A 25,873-nucleotide genomic window follows, 5' to 3' on the forward strand; every position below is an offset into this window, starting at 1 on the left:
TAACATGTGTCTCTACTTTAAAAGTTTAGAAGCCCAGCAAGGTGACAAAATAAAGCTTTCCACGGTCTCGCCACAAAAAAGGCCTTTTGTTTTAGTCCAAGCAGACGCAGGTCAAAAGAGACTCAGTTAAGAAATATTCTGTGTACACAAAGGTGGAAGATTTTTTTGTGGAAGACTTATTGTGAAAATGTTAAGTTCTTCCAGACTTTGATTATGTTGCCTGCCAAGTAGAGGAAGCAGCTGCTGCTGGCCCAGAAAACAATGCAGACACTGTAACTACCTTGTTGAGCATTAAATGACAAAAATATGTGTCATAATTCCTCCAATGTGTGTGTATGGTGATAGATTTAATGAACACATCAGTGTCTGCTCTCTCTTGTCTGCAAGAGTCTACTTGTTTGCATGCAAGCAGGGGCAAGTTGAGATTCAATAATGTGTCTAATGATAGTCTTCTCAGAAGTCCAAGCATCATAAATACCTCCAAAATAACACTCACCAAACGGCAAGCCACACAACACAGCAACACGTTCGTCCATTCATAAGGAATCATGTCTTAAAAGTGGAAAGAAAAACTACCACCATGTTCTTTTTCATCTTTTCTCGGCAGCCTTATACACAAGAGTCCAGTTCACTCGCGAGTATCACCTGCAGATGATCTAATCCGTCTGCAAAGTGCAGCTGTTACAACAAAGAAACCTGCAGTAAACACAATGGTGCATATGTACAGAAATATTTCCATTATATTGCAGTACAGAGATTGAGCATATAAAGCTTTTAAAAGGCTCAAAGTAGTCACATAGTGCATCTATTATTATTATTACCTTGATGTTGGGATAGTAAATCAGATAATCCATACTGAGGTAAACTATGAATCGCCTGATGAACCACCTCCATGCCTCGTCCACACTGCTGCAGAAAAGAGAGTTCTCCTGAATGGGTTACAAAAAGTCGTGGCTGCCTGGGTTAACGTGAGGTGAGGACGGAGTTCCTGACCGGAGGAGCTGCTCTGCCAGTTTTTTGGCCTGGCTGGGAATGAGTGAGTGAGCACAGCTGAGAGGGTGTGAAAGAGAAAGGGAAGGAGGGGAGGGAGGTGAGGTTTGGAGAGGGGGGTTAGTGAGTCCACACACACACACACACACACACACACACACACACACACACACACACACACACACACACACACACAAACCTCTCTTCAGCACAATAGGCAGATCTTTCTGAAGGCTTGGGTTTAAAAAGGCCACGGTGTGACACAGGGCACGACCCCATAAGCAAACATGGAATCTCCCATTCACACTGCAATGCTTTGTTAATTGACATCTTCAACTGTTAAGAGCACAATAATTTGAACACTTTGAATTACATTTGGTTTGTTCGAAAGGTTCTAGATAAGTAAGTTTGACTGATAGTCATCATATTGAGCTTTTCCATGTGGAATCAAAAGGAAAACTTTAATACAGGTATAGTAATAGAGACAACATTAGAAGATGTCACTAATTTATTTAAACTGTCAGAGTTCATGCAGAGATGAAGTAAAGCCAATTTAGATAAATGTAAAGTTATTAATAATGCATGTGCCTAACGTTTGCAGCTTCCTGATTTTCAAATATGAGAATTTGTTGCTTTTCTCTCTTCACTCTTTCGTTTGTTTTTTTGGCTGGCAAACAACAATTCGAAGATGTCGCATTGGACTTTGGGGCTAAGCATTTTTTAAGATGTCACCTTTTATAGACTAAACTATCAGTCAAACAATCAACAATGATCAGGAATGGAATTACTTCTTATTTGAAGCGCTTAATGATTAAAGTCAAATAGTTTGCATGTTGTGATGGTTGAAAATGTCAAATGATTGAACGATGAAAATAATACCACATAGTTCTCCTTCACATCTAAAAAACCCTAAACTCTCTTTCCAAGGGTTAGGGTTAGGGTTAGTCATGGTGCACAGACTCCTGGTGTAAACCTCCTCTCTCTGTAGCTCTATATCTTCCCATGTATCTGTAATGGGTGTCCTGTTTCACTTGAACCTCCCCCCTTAAGGTATCGATGGTTAATTCTCTGTCCTGGTGTCATGGTGGTCCCTGCCTGTCTATAGACATAATCTCAAAACAGACACAACAACATTAGCCTCCACCTGAGTCCCTAAAGACATTGTCTGGTGGAGGACACAGACCCCATAGAGTCACTATGGCTATCCATTACCACCCGACACTGAATGAGTAACAAAGAGAATGGGAGATGGGAGGTCAAAGGGGACAGGCGCCCATAGGGAAGTGGGTAATGGTGGCACCAAAAAAATGGAGAATAATGGCCACATCAGCTCTAAATCCTCTGTATTCTTTGGTGCTGAAAGGTTAACATGATACCTTGACTACTTGAAGTTTAACCATAACAATCCAGGTAGTCAGGGAAGGAAGACAATAGTCATAAATCTTTATTTCAAGAGAGTCTGTCCAGTGTACTTCAAGAGAAGTACACTGGACAAATGCAGCTGTTGAGTCGTATGAGTCAGTTTTAATAAGTTGTCATGAGGACAAGCGGGGAAGCAACGGGTCAGTCTGTTCAGGGAGGTCAGGGCTGTCAAAGAGCCAAGTGTCTCTGTTCTGATTACATGCCAACTAAATAAAGAGCTGTGTCTGTGTGTTCTGCCAAGGCTCCTGTAAATATACCATTATGTAAGTGGAATCAATTTCAACTTTAGAAAAAGGAAACAGGAAAACAGACTAAAGCCCAGAGCTGGTACAATAATCATAAAGAGCAGCGACTAATAGAGAGCTAGAGTTAAAGTGAGTTGTAGAGTCTACAGACATATTTTAAAGGCTCATACTTGCATTTTCTAACAATGCATTCATATTCTTCCGGATTCCAAGAAAAGTAAAAGGATCAATTACTGTAACTATTATGACTATAATGTACAGTATCATAAACTAGCCTCAGGTTCCCTTCAGTTGGTGTTCATGCTCAAACGCCCTAAAATAAACAACGTTTTTCTTTGGACAACAGCTGTAAGGATTGTAAGCGTTAAGCGATTTGTAGTTGATGTGCAAACAAGTGTGAAAAGACCAGAATGATCCTTTAATACCTGACTTGGTTTTAAACGTCTCATATCATAAATTCAGATTTCCATTCCTTTTTTGATTATAAAGCAGCTCTAGGTGCAAAATAAATGCTGTGAAACTGTCAAAACAGAATACGGAGAAATACACAGCTCGTATTCAGCAACTGTGCTGCTTAGATGAGTTGTTTCGACTAAAGTAAATTTGTGATGTCACAAACTTTGCGCTCATTTCATATTTCCACCCTCAACGCGGTCCACTAACCTTTCATGTAGAAGAATAGACAAGAGCGGTCATTCCGTCAACAAGACCGAAGAATATCTGTAATTGGTCAGGTCATGTGTCACTCATAAAAGAATCAGCCAATCAGAAGAGGGGATCACTGATATCAATGTACCTTTAAGACACAGACACAAAAACAGCCTGTTGTTGGTAGAGCTCCAGTGAGAAGCTTTAGAGAGGAAATATAAAACTATATTTGGACGGTTTTTAGTACTTAAAAATACAAAAGTGACCATTAAAACGACGAAGGCCAAAACTGACAAATGTAAATATAAATCACAAACGACATTTATGGAAGCGCCATGGGTAAGAAACCACACTCATTCTGTTGGGCCTATTTATTCCTGTGGTGGTGTGCAGTTAAATGTGAGATTCATTCTAGACTAACTCCAAACATCTTTGAACTATGCATGACAACACTTTGAGGTTTGTTAAAATACCGAAATCCTTACGAGTGATGGTTTTAGAGTACTGACAGCTTCAGTGACTACCGACTTGGGGATTAATATCGCATTAAAATGAGTGTTGAGTTTTGGTGAGTGTTGTGTTTTGGTGAGGGCTGGCAGCTGTTGTCACTTGAACACTTGCACGCAATGCTGGGAGGCTAAAACATTACACTAGTGATACAAGCATGCTGATATGAGAGGAAGCTCCTGGAGAGGTGCAGTACATACAGATCCAAGAGGAAAACTTTGAGTGTCTTGGCAGGAGAGCTCTGAAGTCAACCTGACACCGGTTCTAATGTGCTTTTAGCCCGCTATCGTCACCATATTGAATTTATGTTTTACCAGACAGACTTTAAACAAACAGTTACACTCTCCGTTGGGCTGGTTGACAGGATGAGTGTTGATACTTTCATTTCTGCACTATGTATGTGTGCGTTTAGTGTGTTGGAGTGAAACATGCGTGGATTTTCACGGTCATGTAAACATATTTCACAATGACAGATCACCAATTTGACAAGTGTATGATGCCCTCATGGCCGTGAGACTGTAAATCTCTGTGGACTGCGTGCAAGGAGGTCATCGGTGTGCACTCTGCGATCCCACACAAATGATCTCCCGAGATGTTTGTCCGATATTGGAAATTGTTTTGATTTACGCACAGGATGTTGCCAGCGCTAAAGTTCATGCTCACACAATGCAATCAAGGATGCTACTGGTAAAACTACTTTCTGTGGGAAAACAACAAAAAGGGTGAGATTTAAGTAGGATAATTTGTTTTTGTTTTTTTCTGCAGGACAACATGTCATCAGCCTCAATCCGCCTCTTTGTTTACACGTATTAGAAATCAGTTTGATTCTTGTTTGCTAAGGAAACAGACATAAACAAACTTCCTGGCACTTGAAGATGGGAGTGAACCCTCCTTTATCCATGCCTGAGAATGAAACAATGGCTGGGCATGACAAAGTACCTGTTGCAGCGCTCAGTAATACCTTCTAATATCACCTTTCAGCACTGATGACGGTTTCAGGGGAGCACACCTGCACTCCCTGCAGTCACAATTGGTAGCCTGAGTCAGCCTGGCCTTTGGGAAGCCCTTTGAACCTTTCAGACGGGGCTACAGCAACCTGACTTATGGCTTATTATGACTAATGGAGGCAGAGCAGCTTGCTGACTGTTGATTAAAAAAAACAAAAAAACGGAGGTAGTTTGAGTTTAGGCATGTGAGCTCTGGATATACTTTTGGTGAAGGCTGGAAGAATGTGAAGCACAGAAATCCTGACAGCTGAGTATATAAAAAAAATGTTTTTCCATGATTTTCATTCAGTTTAAGTAATTCCATTTTAAAATGAATTCATGTTTATGTGTCATAGAGGCATTAATCAGCATGTTCATTTGCTAGATGGCTTCAGGAGATTGACAGGCCTGTCATCAGGGAACAGTATTTTGATAGAAGGATAGAACTGAGTGACATTCATCAATCATCACCCTGTATGAGCCTTTCCCAACACTTCATTTTTCTACTTAATGACTGATGAAGTGGAACATGTGTCATGAATTTGTATAATAGTGTTTTTGTTCCAAAAATAGAGAAAGCGTTTGAGTATTTATGTCACATTGTCTGCAGCGACCGAACTCAGAGGCATGCACCATGAAACGATGGTTCGCGTCCATCAGCTTCAGCGAGATAAATGTGTTGTTTTGGCCATGGCAGCGGTGCTGTCAGCATTGCCACTCCACATCCTCGTTGTTTGCTCTGACAAAGCCAGCCAAAGCGCTGTCAGCCTGGGAGGGATGCAGTGCATGAAGGGGGCGGGGGCAGGAAGGGGGGCTCGAAAGAAAAAGATTGGTGGTGATCTAAGTGGAGAGACAAAGAAATGCTGATGATGAGTTTGGCTCTTTGTGCGTTGTTGAACTTTTGCTGATGTTGTTCAGTCAGTTCTCAGAGTTCAATCCCGAGGGATGAGGTTTTAGACTTTGGTTTTGTTTAAAAAAAAAAAAAAAAAATTCCAATTAGCAAATTCAGCATTAACATCTATCAGTTAATTTACCACTGACTGTTTCAATCCTTCTATTATGCACTCTTTCCTTCCCTTCTTGGCTCCTTCAACAGTTCTTGAAATCTAATTTCTGCTCCAACGTTCAGCCTGTTTCAGTATTTGTTCTGCCTGTTTCCACTCCCAAAGCTTCAGCTTTTTGCATGAGAACGTCTTTCCCGGGGTGGATTTACAGGCAGACTGGGAGCTATGAACAGGACTCTGTTCTGTTATCTGCCTCAAGCAGCCAAGCAAAGTGAAATTTGACCCAGCCATGAGAGTGCTCTTGAACTAAGCATGATTTTTCTTCCTCTGGCAACATTTCTTTAAAGCTACACATCTAGTGCACCCAACCTGTGCGAGACTCAAATTACACATATCTTTTAAAGGCTTATGGCTATTTTCATTGATGTTATTTCAGGGGTGTTGAATTGTAGTTCACACTTAGCAGAGTAAGACAAAGTTTATCAGGATTCATTCATATTTACAAGTTAGTGTAAGAAGAAGTTGCTATACTTTGCATTTACTCTTCCTTTTCTTATGATTGACATAAAATATCATGAAACAAAAACCAATGAGATGTATTGTCTGCTCATGAGAAATGGCATGTTTGTTTTGTTGAGTAGTACCTGACTGACAATACTAATGCCTTTTATTTCAGCAAACAAAGGTCAAATTCAGTTACGCAATTGGTTAATGGCATTTTTATCACATACCAACGACAATGAAGTAAAACAAAACATACAGATTCTGTGGTCGCTGGAAAATTGGAGCAGCATTAAGGAACAGAATATATTTTTCTGTGATCCCAAGTGGTATCAGTGAATCTCAAGAATGTGTATCAAACTGTAGTGTATGGAAGCAGATGCTAACATGCAGATGTTAGCAGTAATGTTTGCTATACTCTAATCAGACCTCAGCACAAAGCGCAGCTGAAGCTGACAGGAATCTCATTAATTTAGGAAATATTTGCTTTTAAACCAAAGTATTGGAGAAAGTCATTTCTTAAACAGATGATGATGATGATGCTAGAGGATCACCAGCGTTTTTACTGTTCACCCTAAAGGAGGCATGAAATTGATGAAAATGCATCACATTACTTGATTAGACATCTCATTCAAAACCACATAAATTAACCTCATGGCGGTGCAAGAGAAAGAGTCAGGGGATCACCAAAGTCAGAATAATTCCTCCTCTGGGGACGAGGCAAACCTCACTGCCATTGATCCAATAGTCCTTGAGATGTCACACTCTGGACTGACAGACCAACAAACCATTAGACTGACATTAGACTGACACTGTCATCCCTGGAGCAACACTGCTGGACAGCTATAAGATTTATTGAGAAATAAAATGGAAGAAATGTGCCACATGAAGGAAGATCTTCATCAGGCTCAAAGAGACTGACAGTCGGTCCCCTCCCGTCAATACACTGCTACTGAGTAAAGCCACTATGAAATATCACTATTAACATTCCTGCAAATGAAGCGAATCCTTATGTCAGAAACAGTTAACAGTGTTAGCCACAAAGCATGTTTGCAGATGTCAGAACACTGGACAAATAAAAAGGAAGCCTCGGCAATAGCAGGAAAATGAGGAAGACAAGCATCATTAACAGCTCATCTTAAATCACAGCTGCAATAATCATAAGCTAAAACCCGGAGCTGGTAAAACACTCAACAAGACATATGGACGGCATGTGAAAAAAGACACTCGCACAGTGTGAACGGAGGATAAGTGGCAACTCAGCTTTGTGTCTGAAGACATGTAAAGCTGTCCGAGAAGTCCCTCCACCCTTTCCTTCAGCTGCAACTGAAACTAGAAACAAAGTCTAATAATATCTCTGCTGTCGTGATGAAACAGTCCAAACCAGATGCAAACGTGTTAGTATTCATTAGGGCTATGCAAAGAGACACACCTGGGTTGGAGTTAAGATCCATGGGGTGCAGACGAAGACGTGCCCCCTTCTCAGCTGAGGGTTGAGGGAGCACAAGCCACGCTCTCGCTGCTGACCGCCGGCCTCCAAGTGCCACTTCTTCATCTGTTCTGTGCCACAGATGGATTTATCTCCCTCTGTTTCTGCGAACACACACTCCACTGCACTTCCTACTCTCTCCCTCCTTCCTCTGCTTCTCCTCCAACTCCTCCAACTCTTTCGCCTACAACTTCATTCTGTTGAGCTGAAGGCGGGTCGATGTGACACGCCGATCAGCAGCAGTTAGGCAGGTCAGGCGAAGGCTAGTCTGTCTGCCTCTGCAGGGAAGCCTTTCCCACTACGTGCACTACACTTCTGTCAAAGGAGCTGACCGAGCAGAGGAAGCATATTCTCTGAGACCAGACACGAAAGAAGTGTAGGACAGAGAGCGGCGAGTGAAACAGCAAGCTGAAGGGAAGATGGTGTGTCTGCTCTTCTGTGAAGGAAGTGAGACGGGTGGGAGCTGGCGGTGGAGGGAGGAGGGGGTTGCATTGTAAATCAAGCAGCCCTCCCCAAAGCTGGGACCTGTAAATCTGGTGAACGAAGAGTGGGCACTCAGCCAAATGACTCATCCACAGTGCTCTATAAATACTGCCGTGCAGGGTCGGCAAGGCTGCTGCTACTGGTGGCCAAGAAACCCTGAGACACCGGGGTTTCTCCCTCTGGAGGGGAGGTCTCTAACAACCTCCTTGTCTTAATTCAGACTTATAGGTGAACTACACATCACTGGCTTCCATTAAGTGGCAGAGGGCGCCCGTTTGAACACCCGGCCTATCCGAGGTGATTACATTTAGGACCAATGCTACCTGTTGGATTGTGGGAGGGAGGGGGGACTTCCAAATATTTATACAGAGAGAAATCAGTTTACATACCACTGGTCTGGACATCCAAGTCAAGTGTCCTCATCAGACAAACATACTGTAACAGTCCAGCAGAAAGTCATGTTAGAAGAGGCCCACATGTGCCCTCACGGAGACCTGACCAACCTGATACATGTGGGGGCAGGGGTTGTGGATGGGGTGTGTGTGTGTGTGTGTGTGGGGGGGGGGTTGGAGTGGGAGGTTGATAGTGGAGACCGGTATGTGACATGTCAAATACCGATCCTGTCAATAAGGCTGTTATGTAAGCATCTGAGCTTCCTGTCCTGTTCCTCTCTCTGTGTCCTGGCCTGCTTTCAGGGCCTCTGTGCATTTCCTCCTGTGAATCCCACTGCAGACTCACAGGAACAATGACGCACGCACAAGAGAGGAAGAAGAAGCAGTCCTGGACTACTGCAGGGTAACTGAGAAGGAGGCGGATGTTTCAAACAACATCTACATACAAAAGGTATGCAGCTAATTGTTTGAATGTGCTGGATTCTCTCATTTCCTGCTTTTGTCACATATAGCTTTTCAAATCAAAAGGTTTTAAGACATACAACCAGCTCAACATGTAAGAGGTTCTGTTGAACTTCATTCTCATATCTTTCGTCTGTTTGCTGCCACAAGCTGCTCGTTTATCATCCTTTCATTATTATGACATTATGACAGCTCTGGGGCTAATGGAGGATGCATCATTAAGTGAGACACCTCTCTTGTGCAGTATAAACAACATAGAACAGGCAACATTGCACGTCCACTCATCCTACACATTATCCTCTTGTCTTGTTATTGCAGCTGCCTTTTCCCAGTTAGCAGTTGATCAATCATGGCTTTATGAAAAATGGCCTGTACAGTTTGAGTCATTATGTGAGCTCCCGTGAGCTTTGGACCTGTGTCTAAAATACACAAACTGCACACTGTGTTGTCATAGAGGAACATAATTTGTCTCCTTTCGCATACAAACAAACATTATTTTTTTTACTGTCTAATCTGATTAATGTGATGTTATTTTTTTTCAGCCTATTGATATTACTTTGTTCCCTGTTTTAACTTAAATCGAATGCTTATGTGCAGAAGTGAGCGAAAACATATATGTGGTGTTTCTTTTTTGCTTTAAATGTCTGTTAGATATGAAGCTTCAAGTTTGAAACCTTTACAGGCCACGGACGAGCAGAGAAATTGTCTAACTGTTCCACCAATCATATAAATATAACCACTTTCAGCCCCTCAGAAACACAAATGTCACTCAAAACATCTCTCCAGGCTCATTGCTTCATTACCGTAGGCTTCCTGAAGCATTTTAAGTATCTCTGTTGCTGATATCCAGAGTTTGACGCAAAATCTGCTGCGCCCTCCATGACAAAATGCCACCTTCAGACCAGCGCTCACATAAACTTGCGTAACTCAGGAACTGCTGATGATCAAACAACATTTTTAACACTTACACATTAGCATTATACCTTCCTCTTGCTCTGTGCACGTCACGGTGCGCAGTCGCAGTACTTATTGATCTACTCTCGTACATATTACCTGCACTCCACAATCTTAATTTTTCTTTCCAATTCCAATAACAATAACGCGTGTGTGCACACGTTTGTCACTCAAAATGTAATTTCTTTGAGTCACAGTTGACAGACAGATCTCCCCTGTGCTTGGTCTTTATTGAAGTCATTCTGGAGAATGATTCACACAATTCAACCGCAGCTGTTGGAAGGAGTTTGTCTCCAAATGAGTGCAGATTTGTGCTTTTTACAGTCCACTGAGACACCAAAGAAAAACACCTTCTGTGAGACTGCTGCAAGACTAGCTATTCATGTTTTTTGGCAGGTGCATTCCTCACCCGCTCCCACTCATGGGAGACAACTTTGTCATACAGACCAAAGCTCCCTTTAACAAATCTAATCACGATAAGCATGTGAACACCTGCATCAGTATGTGATGACTACACAGCTTGTGGCTGCAGTTCTGACAGCACAAACTCCCGCAGCACCTTGGGTGAGATCTTGTGGGTAAAGCTGGTCATTGACCTTTTCCTGATCTGCAAAGGATTAGTAAGCTCCAACCCTTTCCGCTGCCGGAAAGAGAGTAAAAAGATGGTACTGCTGCTTGGAATACCAGCAATAATTTCTACTCTTAAATCCATTTGACAGTAAGCCAGAGTTTCCTCGCCGGCACCTTGTCACAGGCTTTCAGGGGGGAGGGAGTCGTAATCTGTTTGAACACAACCTTCAGACCCCAAAATGCTTTGCTTCCACCTTCTGCCAATACAATGGAGATGAACATAAATTGTATCTGACGCTGAAAAAGTCTTTTCCATCATGACACTCCAACACTATCCGGACAGGCTTCATTCACGCACACAGCTTTGACATTAATGAGTTTTCTGACAATCTCAGCAACCTCTGCCAAGGATGTTTTCAGACACTCGTCTCTTCAAACTCCACTTCAAACTGTTTTCACAGTCAATCTCAGTCTTTTCTCTTTAAAGACACAAAGAAATATTCTGCCTTTGCTTTCTGGGACAATGAATATTTCTCAAGGAATTCAAACAGGAAAATCTCTAAATCTTTTGCTACTGCCTCCAATATTTGCATCCATCCCAAACTTCTGCTACGGCAACCAGAAAACAGCAGCCTTGCTGGCCTGCAGATAACTTTAAGGGTAAGGGTAACCCAACGGGTCCAGAGAGCCTCCTATTTTAAACTGACAGCACTCGTCTTCACTGGCAGCAGGACTTTGAGTTACTATTACCAACAAGCTTTTGAACTCCAATTAGCCACTTCCATGAAAAGGTGTTTGAGCAGGAAGGATGGTGATAGACAGCGTTTTTGGGATTCAGCTTGTTCGGGTTCGAATAATGCGGGTCAAATGTGTAAGTATTTTTTTCTATTGACCACCGCTGTTGTTTGCCAAAATTGACTTTTGTGTCATTGTCAAGGGAGCAACTGACAGACTGGCATTGCTTTACCTAAATAATCATCCCTTTAAATGTCTTTATCGAGACACAGAGTTTATTTAGGAATTATTTTATTTAGAATTTAGTGTATTTTTTTTTAGAAACTCTCACATCAGACTTTAGATGCTTCATTTGAACTGCGTCTCTGTCTCAACACTGAGCTCCAAACACTTTGTCAAACACAAACATCCTTCGCTGAGATCCTCCCTGGTGAGCATGTCTCTAATGAGGCAAAGCGTGGGTTTGAAAAACACTGCTTTTGATGGTGGATGTTACATTAGAAGAGGAAACTCTTCAGTTATTGAATTGTGGATTTAGAACATTAAGGAGCATAAAAGGGGCTGATACGATGTGCTAACTCGTTAGTAAAGGAACCGCCTGTAAAGTGAAAGATTATGTCACTTTTTACAATAATAACAATCGAAAGACCTTTCTGGTGATATTACATTCAGCATTAAGTATCTCCCCTTGTGCTGCCAGAACATCAATATCCACTGTAATCACCTTCTCCCCCTTTGTAATGGTGAGCGCAAGGGGTCATAAATTCAAGATATCAAGAGAACAACAACAAGAATTGCGACTCTCAGAAGCCCCATTTGAGAAATGTCAACAGCAGCAGATTGCCGGGCCACCCACTCCTCCAGGAGGCCATATGTCGCCGTGTCACAAACAGCAGGTTACTGACTTCACATGCACGCTGGGAAAACATAAACATGTAAACATGTCCACACACATGCACACAAACACGTCCCACACATATATAAATATACAGAGAGGAAGAGGAAGGAGAGAGAAGTTCAGTTTCTGACCTTTTTGAAAATGTCACATCATAAAGTGAACTCTTGAGAGAAAAAAGACACTGAAAACATCCCACCGGCTCTGATGAGACCAGGGGGAGGCGTACAAATGAGGACTTTTATATGCAAATCTTTGTTCTTCAGGGTTAATCATTTTACCTCAGTAATATCCATAAAATCAATTTCACTCTTTCCCTTCCCTGAAACTGTTACTCATATTCCTTGTGGATTTATGGTGCATTAGAGGCTGTGTAGGCACTAAACATCCAGCTCATAATTAAATCAGTATATCAGAACACAGAGAGCTGCTTGTTTATGTCCCGTGTGTCAGATTAATCCGATCAAACATTGTGTGTGGATTAATATGTATTCTAACCGTGACAGTGAAGTGGGTGTGGGACGTGTGGTGCTGGGAGGAGAGGTCATTTTATTTTCCAGAAGTTATTTAATTTATTGTCGCAGGGTAGAGCGGTCTCACTCAGCTGCGAAGTTGATCAGTAGCTGGGCCGGCTGGGAATTAATATGTTTTTGTGTTACGCTTGTTTTAAGTGGATTATTACTTTTATCAGAATTATAATCCTTTTTGACAAACAATACTCATCTTGCATACTACTTGTATATGTGTTTACTCTCTAATTGTTGCTTATTTTATCTTCTATTTTATTTTATTATTTTTAAAACCCTATTGATATTTCATATGGAACTGTTTTGTTTTGTTTATATCTTGTAATAATACCTTCATGTGTTTTTGCACTTCCAATAACCCTGTCATTACTTGCCTTCATCATAACCTACATGTTAAAATCATCCTGGCCTGCACACTGAAGAAGTTTAATGTTTGTACCTGTTATTCCTTTGCATTGCAAATACATAAATATATGTACAACAAATAGAAAAACAAAGGTTTTAAAAACATATTTTTTGTGTGTGCAAACCAGTCCCTTCTCTTTGCCTCATGCCTTGAAATAGACCTGCAGACAGAAGCTGTGGACACATTATGGGATTGAAATAGTACAAGGAATTTTAGACACTCCATAAACACCATTATAATATGAGAATAGGCCACAGTAAAGCTACGGATGAATGTATGAACATTAAATGATAATAAATTGATTAGGTCTTCCTAAATTTCCCCTTGTGGGATTAATAAAGTAACTATCTATCTACCTATCTATCTATCTAAAAATAATTACAGTTAGATTACGTGATTTAGGTAAAGCAGCACCAGCACACTTTTATTTATACTCGAGTCGAAGGCCACAACGTCACATGTACAGCCTTTGCCAGCACCAGAAGTTACCCATGACAATTGTATATCCTGACACTGAAATGTCAGCACAACAGATTAATATGCTTTCTCAATTACTCTACTGGGGCTTCCTTCACCATAAACACTGCTGCATGCTGGGTAATATTCTCAGCCAGTCACATTTCTTACCATCAGTGAACAAGTTGAATAATTGTTTGGATTATTAAAGCCCCACCCATCCCCTCCCCAACTGGTTAGTTTTTAAAATATTTTCCCATCCATCATTCAATCATCAACTTCAGGTGCTTATGGTCCACATGCCGGTTTATACATGACCTCAGGCTTCTTCATAATGAACAGTACAGCAGTCTTGAAATTACATGTCTGTCTTCAGCCTCCAATAGTAATCTGTAGCTGTGGCCTGACATTCAGTCGTTACCATTTAATGTTTTTTAATAAGAAGACTGACATATAGGTTTAGGGATTAGGATGCTAATCTGATAAAGCACATTCCACACTCATTGCACACACAGGCTCTGTATTTGACTTTCTCATTAACCAGAATAATATGAAATGTCCTCCTCGGCTGTCTGAGACTCTTTCATGCCTCAATCACATAAGACACATTGTGTGAGGAAGACAGGCACCTGATATGATACTCATAAATCATCGCAGAAAGCACCTACAGCTACCCTTCAGACCTACATGTAAAACAGCCACAGAACAGACGTGTAATTATTATACCCACGGGCATAAAACCAAAATCTGAAATAATATAAGGCACATATATGAAATATATCATATGCTATCATTGGTTATATTTGTACCGATGTACCAACGGGGCTGTAAAGAACTGTAATAATCCAAATGTATGAAGCATAATTTGAAAAAGTAATCTTACTCAAGGTCCCCGACCGAGATTTTTCTCTACAAAGTTACATACTTAGTCATTACCAAATGAATGTTAACAAATGTTACTTAGTGAAAAACAAAATGTAGTGTTATTTTTAAACTGTTTTCCATTCTGAATTGATCAAAAAGATTCAATAATTTCATGTAAAAATTTTCACATGTCACCAAAACTATTTTAAAACTGTCTGCAATTTTGTTGCTTTATCTGGTGTGAAAAAAAAGAAACGCAAACTAATCTTTACTTGAAAAAGACATCACATCAACTTTCAGCACTAAATCTTGCAGAACTCACCGACTGAATCATACAATATTAGCACATTGCTTCTTTTTGAGACAAATTATGAAAACGCAGTTGAAAAATAACCTTATTGTTTTTTACTTATCATTGTTTTCTTATTTGTAAAATGCAAAAGAAGGTCTACAGTAAATTGTCATTTTAATTTTTACCCAGCATTGTAATGATCCACTGCACCACATGAGGGCACTATAAGCTTTATTTAAAAATTGGCTCTAAGATGTTCTACGTCCTAACTTCACTGCTGCACTGTCAGCTCACACTTAATTTGAGGAACTGCCTAGACATTACTCTATTTCTGGTAATTAGATGGAGCCAAAGATAGTCTGCGAAACTGGTGCAAGAGGAAACTCTTTAGCTCTTCTGCTGTATAATGTAGACTTTCCACACTTTAAGCTGTAAACAGTATTTAAGCTTGAGGCCGTCCAAAGCAACGTGACCCCAACGGGTTCTCCCATGAATGAAGGGATGGTGTCCTCTGGGGACGAGCAGGTAAATATTCCCAAACTTCAACAGCAGAGGTCTGACCAGCTACACTAACCAAGAGAAACTGAGACAGAGAAAAAAGGACTGAGCCTGAGGCAAAGAGAGAGAGAGAGAGAGAGAGAGAGAGAGAGAGAGAGAGAGAGTGCCATACTGAACTCACACTGGAGCCAAATCCTTGTGTTTATTGGAGCCTAGGGAAAGACATGCACGCTGTTTCTCCATCAAAAACGCAGCGGGGAGTGTTTCCTGTGTTGATTCTTGCTTTAAAGGAATGGGATCATTAATCACAGTTGGACAACGGGGTGTGACATTTATCACCAGCTATTTATTAAGCTTAGACAGGTGAAATAAATGAAGAGACTGTGTCATTTTGTCTAAATTCAGAGCTTTCTATTGGTATGCTGTATTGTTCGTAGCTGCATACCTGGTGATACCTGACATTGTTGGGAGGATTCAACAACATCAGATAAAACTGCATGAACATCCTGAGCAGCAGAATGACTGAGATATATCTCGTTTTTATTCTAGCAGGAAGTAATAAACGAATATAATTTAAAAACATCCAGCTTGATTATCTTAAAAAAAAACTTTGAATGCCAAGAACCGAAATTATTACAGCTGTGTTTACGTATTTGTGTTGTTATTCCTCTTAACTTTAGCTCAGGCCTGTTGTACATGTCGTAACGTGTTGGTGTAATGGAAGAGAGTGTGGCTGGTGCTTCAGGTCTGGGTATGCACGAGCAAAACAAAAACCCCCAGTGTGTTTGTACCTATTTCTCAGTCATACAGTTGAAAATAAAGACACAACTGTGATTCTAGTCTAAATATTGTTCGCAGTGTGGTGAATATATGCCTCATAAGCGCCCCTCTCTACCTCCCCTCGGCAGCTTTAACGCACATCAACCAGATGTGGAGAGACAAAGAGAGCTGAGAACAAGAGGGAAGAACAGAAAAAACATCAGAGAGCTCAGCGCAGGTGTTTTAAGAACTATTTTGCAACTTTTTTCAGATTTCTTTTTCTCCAAGGCACAGAATAACTGAGTAAAACTTTCCAGAAAAGCTAAAAATAAAGCGCTGGATGTTCCTGTGAGAGCAGAGTCAGATGCCACCACAGTGTGATTCAAGCCCCTGGCAGTCACTGGATGCACGGCTCGTGTTTAAACCTCATCGCCACCCTTACAAGACAACGGACATCTCTGTACAACTCTTGACTTCCACCCCATTTCCCTGGCAGCCCACCTCCCCCCATCACTTCCCGTCTGTCTGTCTGCCAGAGACTGTCCATGTGTTGTGTTCGAACTGCAGGGCCACATTTAGACCAGTGGAATAAATGTGTTGTGTTTTCCTTTCATTTGCTCTCTCGGCTTCTCTAAGACCTCTTTATTGGCCACCTCAAAACAAGCTATGTTCTTGTTTGCCATTAGTAGGAGGGCGTAGTGGATGATGCACGATGGAGAAAACAGTTTATTGGTGGTGCTTAAAGAATGCTAAAACTCTCAACTCAAGTCTGTTGAGTCCGAACTGAAGGGCTCTTGTTGTGAACATAAGGGCAAGCACATCTTAATCCGCAGGTTTTGGTCTGCGTGAATAATTTTACGGTATCTGAGACCTTGCCAAGCCTGGGCTTTGATAATCTGAAGAGGCAAGCTTGCAACAGACACTGAGGTCAGCGAGGTGGAGGAAAAGCCTGGGTGTAAACCAGAGAAATCATGTGTACATTAAAACAACAAAATAATACTTCATTTTTAAAGGAATACTTATGAGAAATATGCTTATTTATTGCTGATAGTCAGGTGAGAAGATTGATACCGCTCTCGTATCTGTTAAATATGATGGTTAATTTAGCTTAGCCTGGAAACAGTTATAGAGGTTGAATTAAAATCAGAGTGGTGATCTTTTCCTTGTAACCTTTAACTTTTTTAAAGGTAAATACTAAAATCTTTGTCTTACAAATTGCATTTAAAAAAAAAGTTGAATCCATAAGCCATAACTTTACCCTTTCTTATTCTATTACACTCAATCTGAGACAGCCTCTTTAGAAACCTTATAAAAATCACGTCATTGTCAAAAATATCATTGTGGCAAATATGTTGTGACTGTGATTGCAGGTAGGGATAATAGATTCACTAGCACGGGCAGCAGGAAAGTGAACAGATGAAACCTGTTTGTAGTGGTGAACAACGGAAAGCACTGAGTTTCATAAATCAGCAGAAACTTAAAATCTGTCAGCACACCACATATTTTTTCCAGAGGAAGAACTGCTTGATTAAACCACACAACCACTGTTTACATGCCTCGTCTTACAAAACTAATGCTACTTCACTTGCAAAAAAATGATGTGATATTTAAGTGTGCCAACCCCTGGAAAAGGTGGACTGAAACGGAGGCTGAAACAGAGCACAAAGAGTCAGTGAGGCATTTAAAGTCTTACTACAAAATAAAGATAAAACGGGAACACGGCTAGTTGTCAGTGGCACACATCTGTCTACATGTCACAGATCCTTTCAAACTTTAAATATTATGCTGTGGTCATGTATTCCTCTAAATAATGATGGGTGCATAATTATGTGCCACACACAGTGTCATTTCTCTCAAATCAACCTCAGCTCTGTATCCAGAACGGTTCAGTTATTTTAAAAATCTGTTTTTTTTTTCAGCTAAACTTTAAGGAATTAAAAAGGGGAAGTGAAAATACAAAGTTTTGTTTTTGAAGCTTCCCTTTTGTTCATTTAGTGGCATAGATCTTTACTCAATCAGACTTCAACATGCAGCCAAACAGCAACATCAAAATAGAATTATTTGGACTTTCAATCGATACAGGGCACATCTTGTGTATTTACAGGCACACATCATTATGTCTCAACAGGTCTCAAAGCTCACACTGGCTGCTTCTGTGAAAGTAAGGAACATCAAAAATAGCATCAAAACACCAAATATCTGAGGCTTTTAGAGGCTCCTTGTTGATTTGTGTTGAGAAAACCTTTTGTTTACCTCCCACTACACTGATACATCAAGATGTTTTCCATCAAAGACACACAAGCCTAAACAAAACTGTCACTTCCAGACAACTTTTAGTCAAAGGTTGATACTAGCAACTGAAATGATCCCTGCAGGGAACTCGTTAATCCTCTGCTGATGTGGAAACTGTTGGATAACCAGCAATGCCATTAGCAGCCAGACAAAGGACATGAACACCATCAGGAGTCTTTCAACACAACCTGTGACCACAGACTGTATAGAAAAGTGGATGTAGTCTCCGGGTCTAAAAAAATGAGGTGAAAAACGATGCGGAAGTGCCTTAAGCTGCAATACCACCGAGTGCCACCAGAGGTTGGCTCCCAAAAGCCTCCGGCACCATAGGTTCTCATTCAACTTCTCTCATAAAATAGTCAATACACAAGTTATTTCAGTTTTGCTAGCTAAAGTCACTCCTGCGGATTAGTTTTCTGAAAAATAATGAGAAAAAAAGCTTTAAAAAGCCGTGTTTTCGGGGGCATGTCTGTTTGATTGACAGGCCTGTGGTGCAGTCAGGTTACAGCTATCGGTGGGCGGGACGTAGTATCTTCAGGTTTCCAATCAGATCGAGTCAGATCCACCACTCGCTCCCCCCCAGCTCGTCCAGATGTGGTCACTTCTGGCTCAGAAATAGCAAGATGGTGACGGTAAATATCCGAACTGGAGGCCTCATTACGGCCGTTCACAAACCAATGGCTGACGTCACCGTTGGTTGCCGCTTGCCTGTGACATACCAGCACTGTTTATCTGCCATTTCATGGCCAGATAAATAACATGTTTAATTTCAGCTCATTCTTGGCAGTCTTTAATTGACCTTTAAACTGAATGAGTTTGTACCACTATCTCCTCTCCTCGGCCCCGTGTTTGTATGTGTCCACAAACAAGTCACAAATCATGTGAGAAGATGTCTCGATATTTATATATTGGTCTCCGCTGAGAGAAACTCAACTGAATACACACCGGGGAAAAGATTGACACAAATAAAGTACGAGTGGTTGCTGTGCACATCCGGTGTTTTCTACAGGGCTTGGGACGGATCAACTGGTGCTGCTGATGAACTCTGCTACCATATCTTTTAACAGCTGCGTCTGTTTCCCCTGTGTGCGTTTTTAATTTCTACTCTATACGCTCACATTCTCTACATTACTCTGCCTGGGAATATACCCTGCTTCTCCTTTGTGTTGAACTTCAGCATGTTTCCATGCAGTCTTGTGTCTGGGTTTATGTGTGGGAGTTTGACTGTGGTCAGTGGTTTCAGTTAGCGTCTGACAGCTTCAAGACAAATGTAAAGGTTGTCGTCAAAACAGCAAACATCAGCATTTCTCGTTTTGTTTCTTTTTCTATATTGAGAGGGAAGAATGTTCATGTTTTTATGTTGCTTTATATCTGGTTTTATGTGAAACACTGCATGTAATTTTCCTGCTGTAAAGCACATTGAGCTGCATTTATTGTATGAGTTTATTATTATTATTATTATCATTATGGTGTAATAAACACAGTTTAAACCGGAGATAAACAATGTGAGACTCCAATATGGCTTCCTTTTGTCCAATCTTAAAAATTCCCTGACTTTTTTATTGTGATATTTTCCCTTGTCAGTCTCAGTTTCGTAAACCCTCCTGAGCACACAGAACGTCAACAGCCTAATATATATAATCTGTGTTTTTTAAAGATGTCCATTCAAACCTGTCTCATGGCCTTTATTATTCACCACACCCTGCAATTGTGGGACTAAAACATGCTACATAAATACATATATTTAAAAAAAAGAAATGCTGTCTAGTATGTGAGAAAATGTAAACCCATCATCATATACAGCACATACTGTATATAGTACTGTGAAGTCCATAATGCTATTTAAAAACAGGAGAACTAAAGATCTCTATAAAAAACAATCACAAAAAAAAAACAGCAGGCAAACAAAATCAGAAACAAGTTAGAAATGTTGTCCCACTTGACTCAAAGTTATTTTCTACCCCGTGTATTTATTCCCTCTGCAGCCCAGACAACACGACTATCATCATTCTCTCTGCAGTAAACACCGAAGTAAATGAATCGCTTTAATCTTGTCCTACCTGCAACAACCTCGAAAAGAAATTTTCCCCCTTCATCGCCGCTGGTTGGATGTTCTGTAACTTTGTTTCCAGGTAAGAAAATAACACCCTGTGGAGAATAAAGAACAGACTGATCAGAAGAAACACAATCAATCACAGTGAATATTTTCCAGCTTCCTTGTTTACCATGTTTTGTTTTGTTGGTAAATGTCAAGCATTGAATATTTATGTGTAAAGGATCAAAATGAAAAACAAAATTTACTGTATTTATGGTTCAGATTGGACAAATTCTCATTATAGCAAGGATGCGCCTGGATGATGGAGACGAGTTTTAAATATGACAAAGTGTCAATCTTAATAGAGGATCGCCATCTCTCTGTCCACGATGACACATCACCAGCATCACCTGCATCAGACTTCGCAAATTTATTTGGGGATTTTAATTTTCTATCGTAGCACCGCACACTGAAGACTTTTGGGTTTTAGACTGTTGCAGTTTTGTTATGCACAGCTTCATGACATATTATAGACAAGACAAGAGATCATAAACTGTTAGATTGATTGATAATCAAAATGATCACCAGTCCTATTAAAGAAAGGGTCTGATACTTGACTCTCAGAGGAAAACTTTAAATACAATTGTAAATTGACTGCACCAGACACTCATGCAGTTTAATAACCAACGAGTTACTCCTATCAGGATGAAAAAGTAGCTCCATGAAGTGCTGAGTAATGATTATGAAGTTTAATATTCGCTACAGATAACCTCACTTTGCTTGGCTTGCAAATATTTGTCCTTATTACAACAGAACCAGTTGACTTTTCAGTTGATCAACAACTCGGACGTCGGTGCCACAGTGCAGCATCTGACAGTCATTAGAGTGACCTCTATCTGGGCTAATGCAGACAAGATGTGCACAGGTGACAGCATCAGTATTAAGGACTCGTGCACATTAAACAAGATCTGAGAGGGGGTCAGTTCCCTTCCTGCTGACAGAGGGAGAGAGAGGGAGCTCTTTAATGAGCCATAACTGTGACAATCAGGAAGTGGAAACCCTACCTGAGGCTCCAGATGAAGTGCTTTAAAGGGGGGCAATAAAGATGGGACAGACATGCTCCGAAGTGGAGGAGTGGGGAGGGAAAGGACTTATTTGATGTGGTTGTCAGCAAGAGAATCTGTTCAGCTTCAATATCGCCAGATTAAAAGCACCTTCCTTTCATTGGAGACAGATCTTTCCATAATTGTGGTGATTCCAGGGAAACAGGAGATGACTTTAAGGAATTGTGTGCGTGCGAGAACATTCATGAACATGCGCCTTTTTGTACATGTTGTTAAAAAAGAAGAAAAGTGCTTGTGTTGTTCCTCCATACCATAAAACCACAACACCACAGATATCCCTCTCCTCCACTTTAAGCCAAAGACACACTTTCCATACATCCTCCTTGGTGGCCTGTTGTTTGCTACAGACAAACCCAACCACAGGCCGAGTAATATTTACCCAGCAAAGAGTAAATCAGCCTGCAGCCCAACCCAGCAAGACGAAAAGACCCGACCTACTTTAGGGTGGTTCTTTTGCATTTTAACATTGTTGTTAAGTAGGATGAGGTCATTTTTTGGAATCGGTATAATGACACAAACCCAATTATCTCTTATTCTGAAAAAAAAAAAAAAAAAAAAAGCTGCACACACAAGAGGCTCAGAGAAATCTGTCTGAGAAAAGCGACAGCAGGAGGCTCAGACTTGTAAGCAGCAGCCTGGCCTGTCAGGAGGCTGTTTCTAAGGCTCCGTCCAACAGTATGCTTCCAAATGAAATCAAATTTGGTGTGTTTTCTCAGACTGCAGGTAAATAGCAGAATACTGACTGTTACTCTGTTCAGCTAATGGTGTATACACAAGTTTGTCTGGCCAGCCTGCACTCACTGCAGCAATCAAATCCACATGTGACATTCTTTTTGGTCATAAACCCAACGTCTGTGAACGTGCCACGTTTGTTTGGATTTGTTGACAGTTTTAGGGTAAATGTCCTCACGCTGCCCTTCAGCTTTAGATGTTTCACCTGTCCCTTTTAGATGAAGGATTTCTCAGTAAAATGATGAGACGACATTGTGGGACCAGCTTTTATCGGCAAGCTATATGAAAAGCTATTTAGTGTTAAAGACCTCTTGTGATGGAAATCAAGTTTCCACCCTGGTTAACATATCTCTGTGCTGTTTTTTGTATGCTAGGAGACACTGGAACTCCATTAACAGTCAGGCTGTCTCAAAAACAGGAATTGAGACAGCCAGGGTTTAACATATCACATACCTCAGCAACCAATCCACCTTAGGCTGGGGTAAAATGGGCTCTTAGAGCAGAAAACAAATATTAAAAAACAGAAAATAAAATAAGTAGAGAGTGAAGGGAAACTGCAGTAATGGGTGATTATTCCCAGTAGCATGTGATTAATTGTTAATGAATAAAGGATAAAAATAAAAATGATTAAATAACTGGAGTGATAAATAATTTCTCCTTCATATTGTATCTTTAGCAGGAAAAAAATGGCTCCACACCAGTAAATTTTTTTTATTGTTTTGTTGGTGGTTTAAATTAAAAAAATAATCTCAGTTTGTTAATGATATGGTTTGGTGAATGTGTGCAAAAAAAAAGTGCATGTCATCATTATAATAAAAAGCAGAGGTATTTCATGTGGTGGAGAAATTGATTTCCAGATTGCAAACAGATAAATGCTCACACTGAAGTCAATTTACTACAAGTTATTGGTGCAACAGGCAATTTAAGTTCTCATTAAACCTCAGCTCTTTGGCCAGCTGTCTTTTTATCCAATAATTGCAGTTCTGCAGCCTCAGTGACCTTTCAGACGCAGTAACTCAAACTCAGCAGCAGATCTGGAGATATTTTTACCTGTCTCGACTACAGTGTGTAAGCACATTTGTCGGAGTGTCTATTCTTAGTGTCTATTTTTGACTACCAGCTATAAGACTTGTTTTTTGAAGGGGCAAAGACTTACTAATGGCTGTTCTGCTGTAAATGCTCCACTTGGTTCACTAATCCAATAAAAGTTATTATTATTCCAGTTATTAAACAGGTAGTTCTGCTCCTGAGCCACATTCAGAAGCCACATTAAAATCCACAGCTGTGACTGCACCACCTTAAATGAAAATAGTAATGCTGCAGTCAGCCAGAAAAAATGGGGAACTCCTTTATTAATTCTTATTTACTTGCTGAATTAACTCTAAGTGGCTAATGTGAGAAGTTGGAAACTAAATGAGGAAACTATAATAAACTGAACTTAACAACAGGGGAAATAAAATCACCAAATAAGGCTGGGACCATTTAACTGGCGATTTGAGTTGTTTGCTAAAAACAGTGGCAGAAAGATTGTGTAGGTGTGGTGAATGTTATTTAAAAACAGAAACCTGAAGAGTTCTGGTCCCAGTTGGAAAAGTCAACCAAATATCTGATGTTGTTACCTTAAATAATGGTTCTGAATATGGTAAATAAATCAGTAAAATCAATGAAATGAATATATCAAAAACAGTAGGCAAAAGCAATAAGGAGCTTACAGTGATTTGTGTGCAAGCAGCTGAAAAAGTGTTCCATCACTTTCTTGTAGGAACACTTGTCACTGCTGCTTGATGCAGAGCCATTTTATCTCCAACCACAGAGAACAAATGTCTTCAGCTTAAACCAGCACTGCTTTATGGAAACTGCACAGTACATCATCAGAGCCGCCTGAGAAATACTTGACAATATATTGGTTAACTTTTTTTTTGTGTGTGTGAAATAATCTCAATGCCTCAGCAGTTACTGTAAAATATAAAAATTAAATTTATAAAAAAGATGAATTTTTAAGGGTACAGAGACTTCTTGACATCTGGAAAAAATAATGCTGTAAAGAGATATTCTGGGTTTAGTCGGAGAACTAGAGAAGGCTGAAGTGCCCTTGAGAAAAGCACCCAACCCTCCAGCTGCTCCAGTCGTGTTTGTCTTCACTACTCATAGATGAGTGAAATGAAGAAGTCATATTCCTGTTTTCTTGTGTGTAAAAACACAGTACTGTATGTATCTTCTTCTTTTCCCTCTGTTTGTGTCACAAAATTGACAATGCACAAAATAAGTTACTGAAAAATGTTTTCCTCTGCGGTGCAGAATGTCTCTCAGAGTATTTACTTAACCTTATTGAATAAGTAATGTCTTTCTGTAACTTTATTAAAGTTCAGAGTGTTCTGTTTATGGATTTACCTCCTTGTAAGCTTTAAAAATACAGAACAAACTGGATGCTGATGGTGAGTAGCCTCAAGTATCACCTGTAAAACATCTGTACCTGCGATTCAGGTACCAGTGTGGAGGAATGAGTATGACATAAACACATGAGATTATGCACACATACTGTATGAACACACTCAAAACTCAAGATGAGTTTTATTTAGATATCTTTCCATTAAATATTTTTTTTGTCTTTTCAGCTGAACTCTCAGTTCCAGTATCTACACCTTAAAAACCAGAACACAGCTGTGGAAAACATTTGGCTTGCAAAGTATACAAATACCCGACCCCGGTGGCAGGAGGCACACTGTACACTTTTCAGCGACAGTCCAGCTGAACTTTGCAGCATATATCACAGGTTTGAAACTAGAACACAGCTGCACCAACCTGAGACCAGAGAGAAGACAAATTCCTGCTCACTAAATATTCCTGCGTTGAGGTTTTGGCCACGTGTGTGATCTGTTAACAATATTCATGCTTTAAATAATACACAATATTGTGACTCCTCTCTGGATACCATAACTGTAGCAAGTTTCAAAATCCGCCCACAGGAATGAAGTGGTCCACCATCCAATAATAACACTTGACTGTCACAGTGTTGTTCTATTTAGTGTGAGGAATAGATGAGTAAAATGAGACATTTTAAAGCAGCCTGCAGACTATGGACCAAGAAATATAAATAATGAATACATGTGCATGAACATGCTCAGGCTTCTTAACAATCTGCTAACAACTCTGTAAGATATTTTGCTTGTAAGGTTTAGTTTTATCACAGGGAGGAGACTTGTTCTTCCTCTGGGAAGCATGAATACAAACTGGGAATTATTTTATGCGAATAATTTTTGTGATCCTGTCATTGACAAAGTCTTGGTCAAGGAGAATATATGTGCACAGCTTTTATTACACCTGCAGGGTACTGAGATTTATAGCTTTAATAAAACGGTATTTTCCATATCGTGCGCTGTCAGAACAAACACGATCTGCAGTGCTAATTTTATGTATCAATACAAATGCTACAGTAATATAATACCAGAGTTTGTACAGTTTATCACCCAGTTAATGGGTAATTTAGTGTAAACACTGAATTGACTAATTTATAACGTAATATTGCAGGACAGCAGGGTCACATTTGATTACCGTTTGGCTACTGTTGTTGCATTTGCTTCTTCTCTCGGAAGTTGAAGATGTGA

At 40.3% G+C, this 25,873-nt stretch overlaps 1 protein-coding gene across 3 annotated transcripts in view; it reads right to left on the reverse strand.

Moving 5' to 3' along the window:
* arhgap24 (Rho GTPase activating protein 24) overlaps positions 1 to 25,873 on the reverse strand; it is a 61,722-nt gene that overhangs the window by 20,480 nt on the left and 15,369 nt on the right. Inside the window, exon 4 of one of the 3 annotated variants that reach the window (XM_069710792.1) lies at positions 20,438 to 20,525. In XM_069710792.1, the coding sequence (XP_069566893.1) occupies positions 20,438 to 20,525 (88 nt within the window). Of the gene's footprint in view, positions 1 to 821; positions 903 to 7,735; positions 7,888 to 20,437; positions 20,526 to 25,873 lie in introns of those variants that run through there. The other 2 variants (XM_069710794.1, XM_069710793.1) reach the window with 2 other exon arrangements.

This window comes from Brachyistius frenatus, unplaced genomic scaffold (genome assembly GCF_029030835.1).
Source record: "Brachyistius frenatus isolate BFR_SWC_R1_liver_20210118 unplaced genomic scaffold, ASM2903083v1 Contig_94, whole genome shotgun sequence".
NCBI classification, from domain to species: domain Eukaryota; kingdom Metazoa; phylum Chordata; class Actinopteri; family Embiotocidae; genus Brachyistius; species Brachyistius frenatus.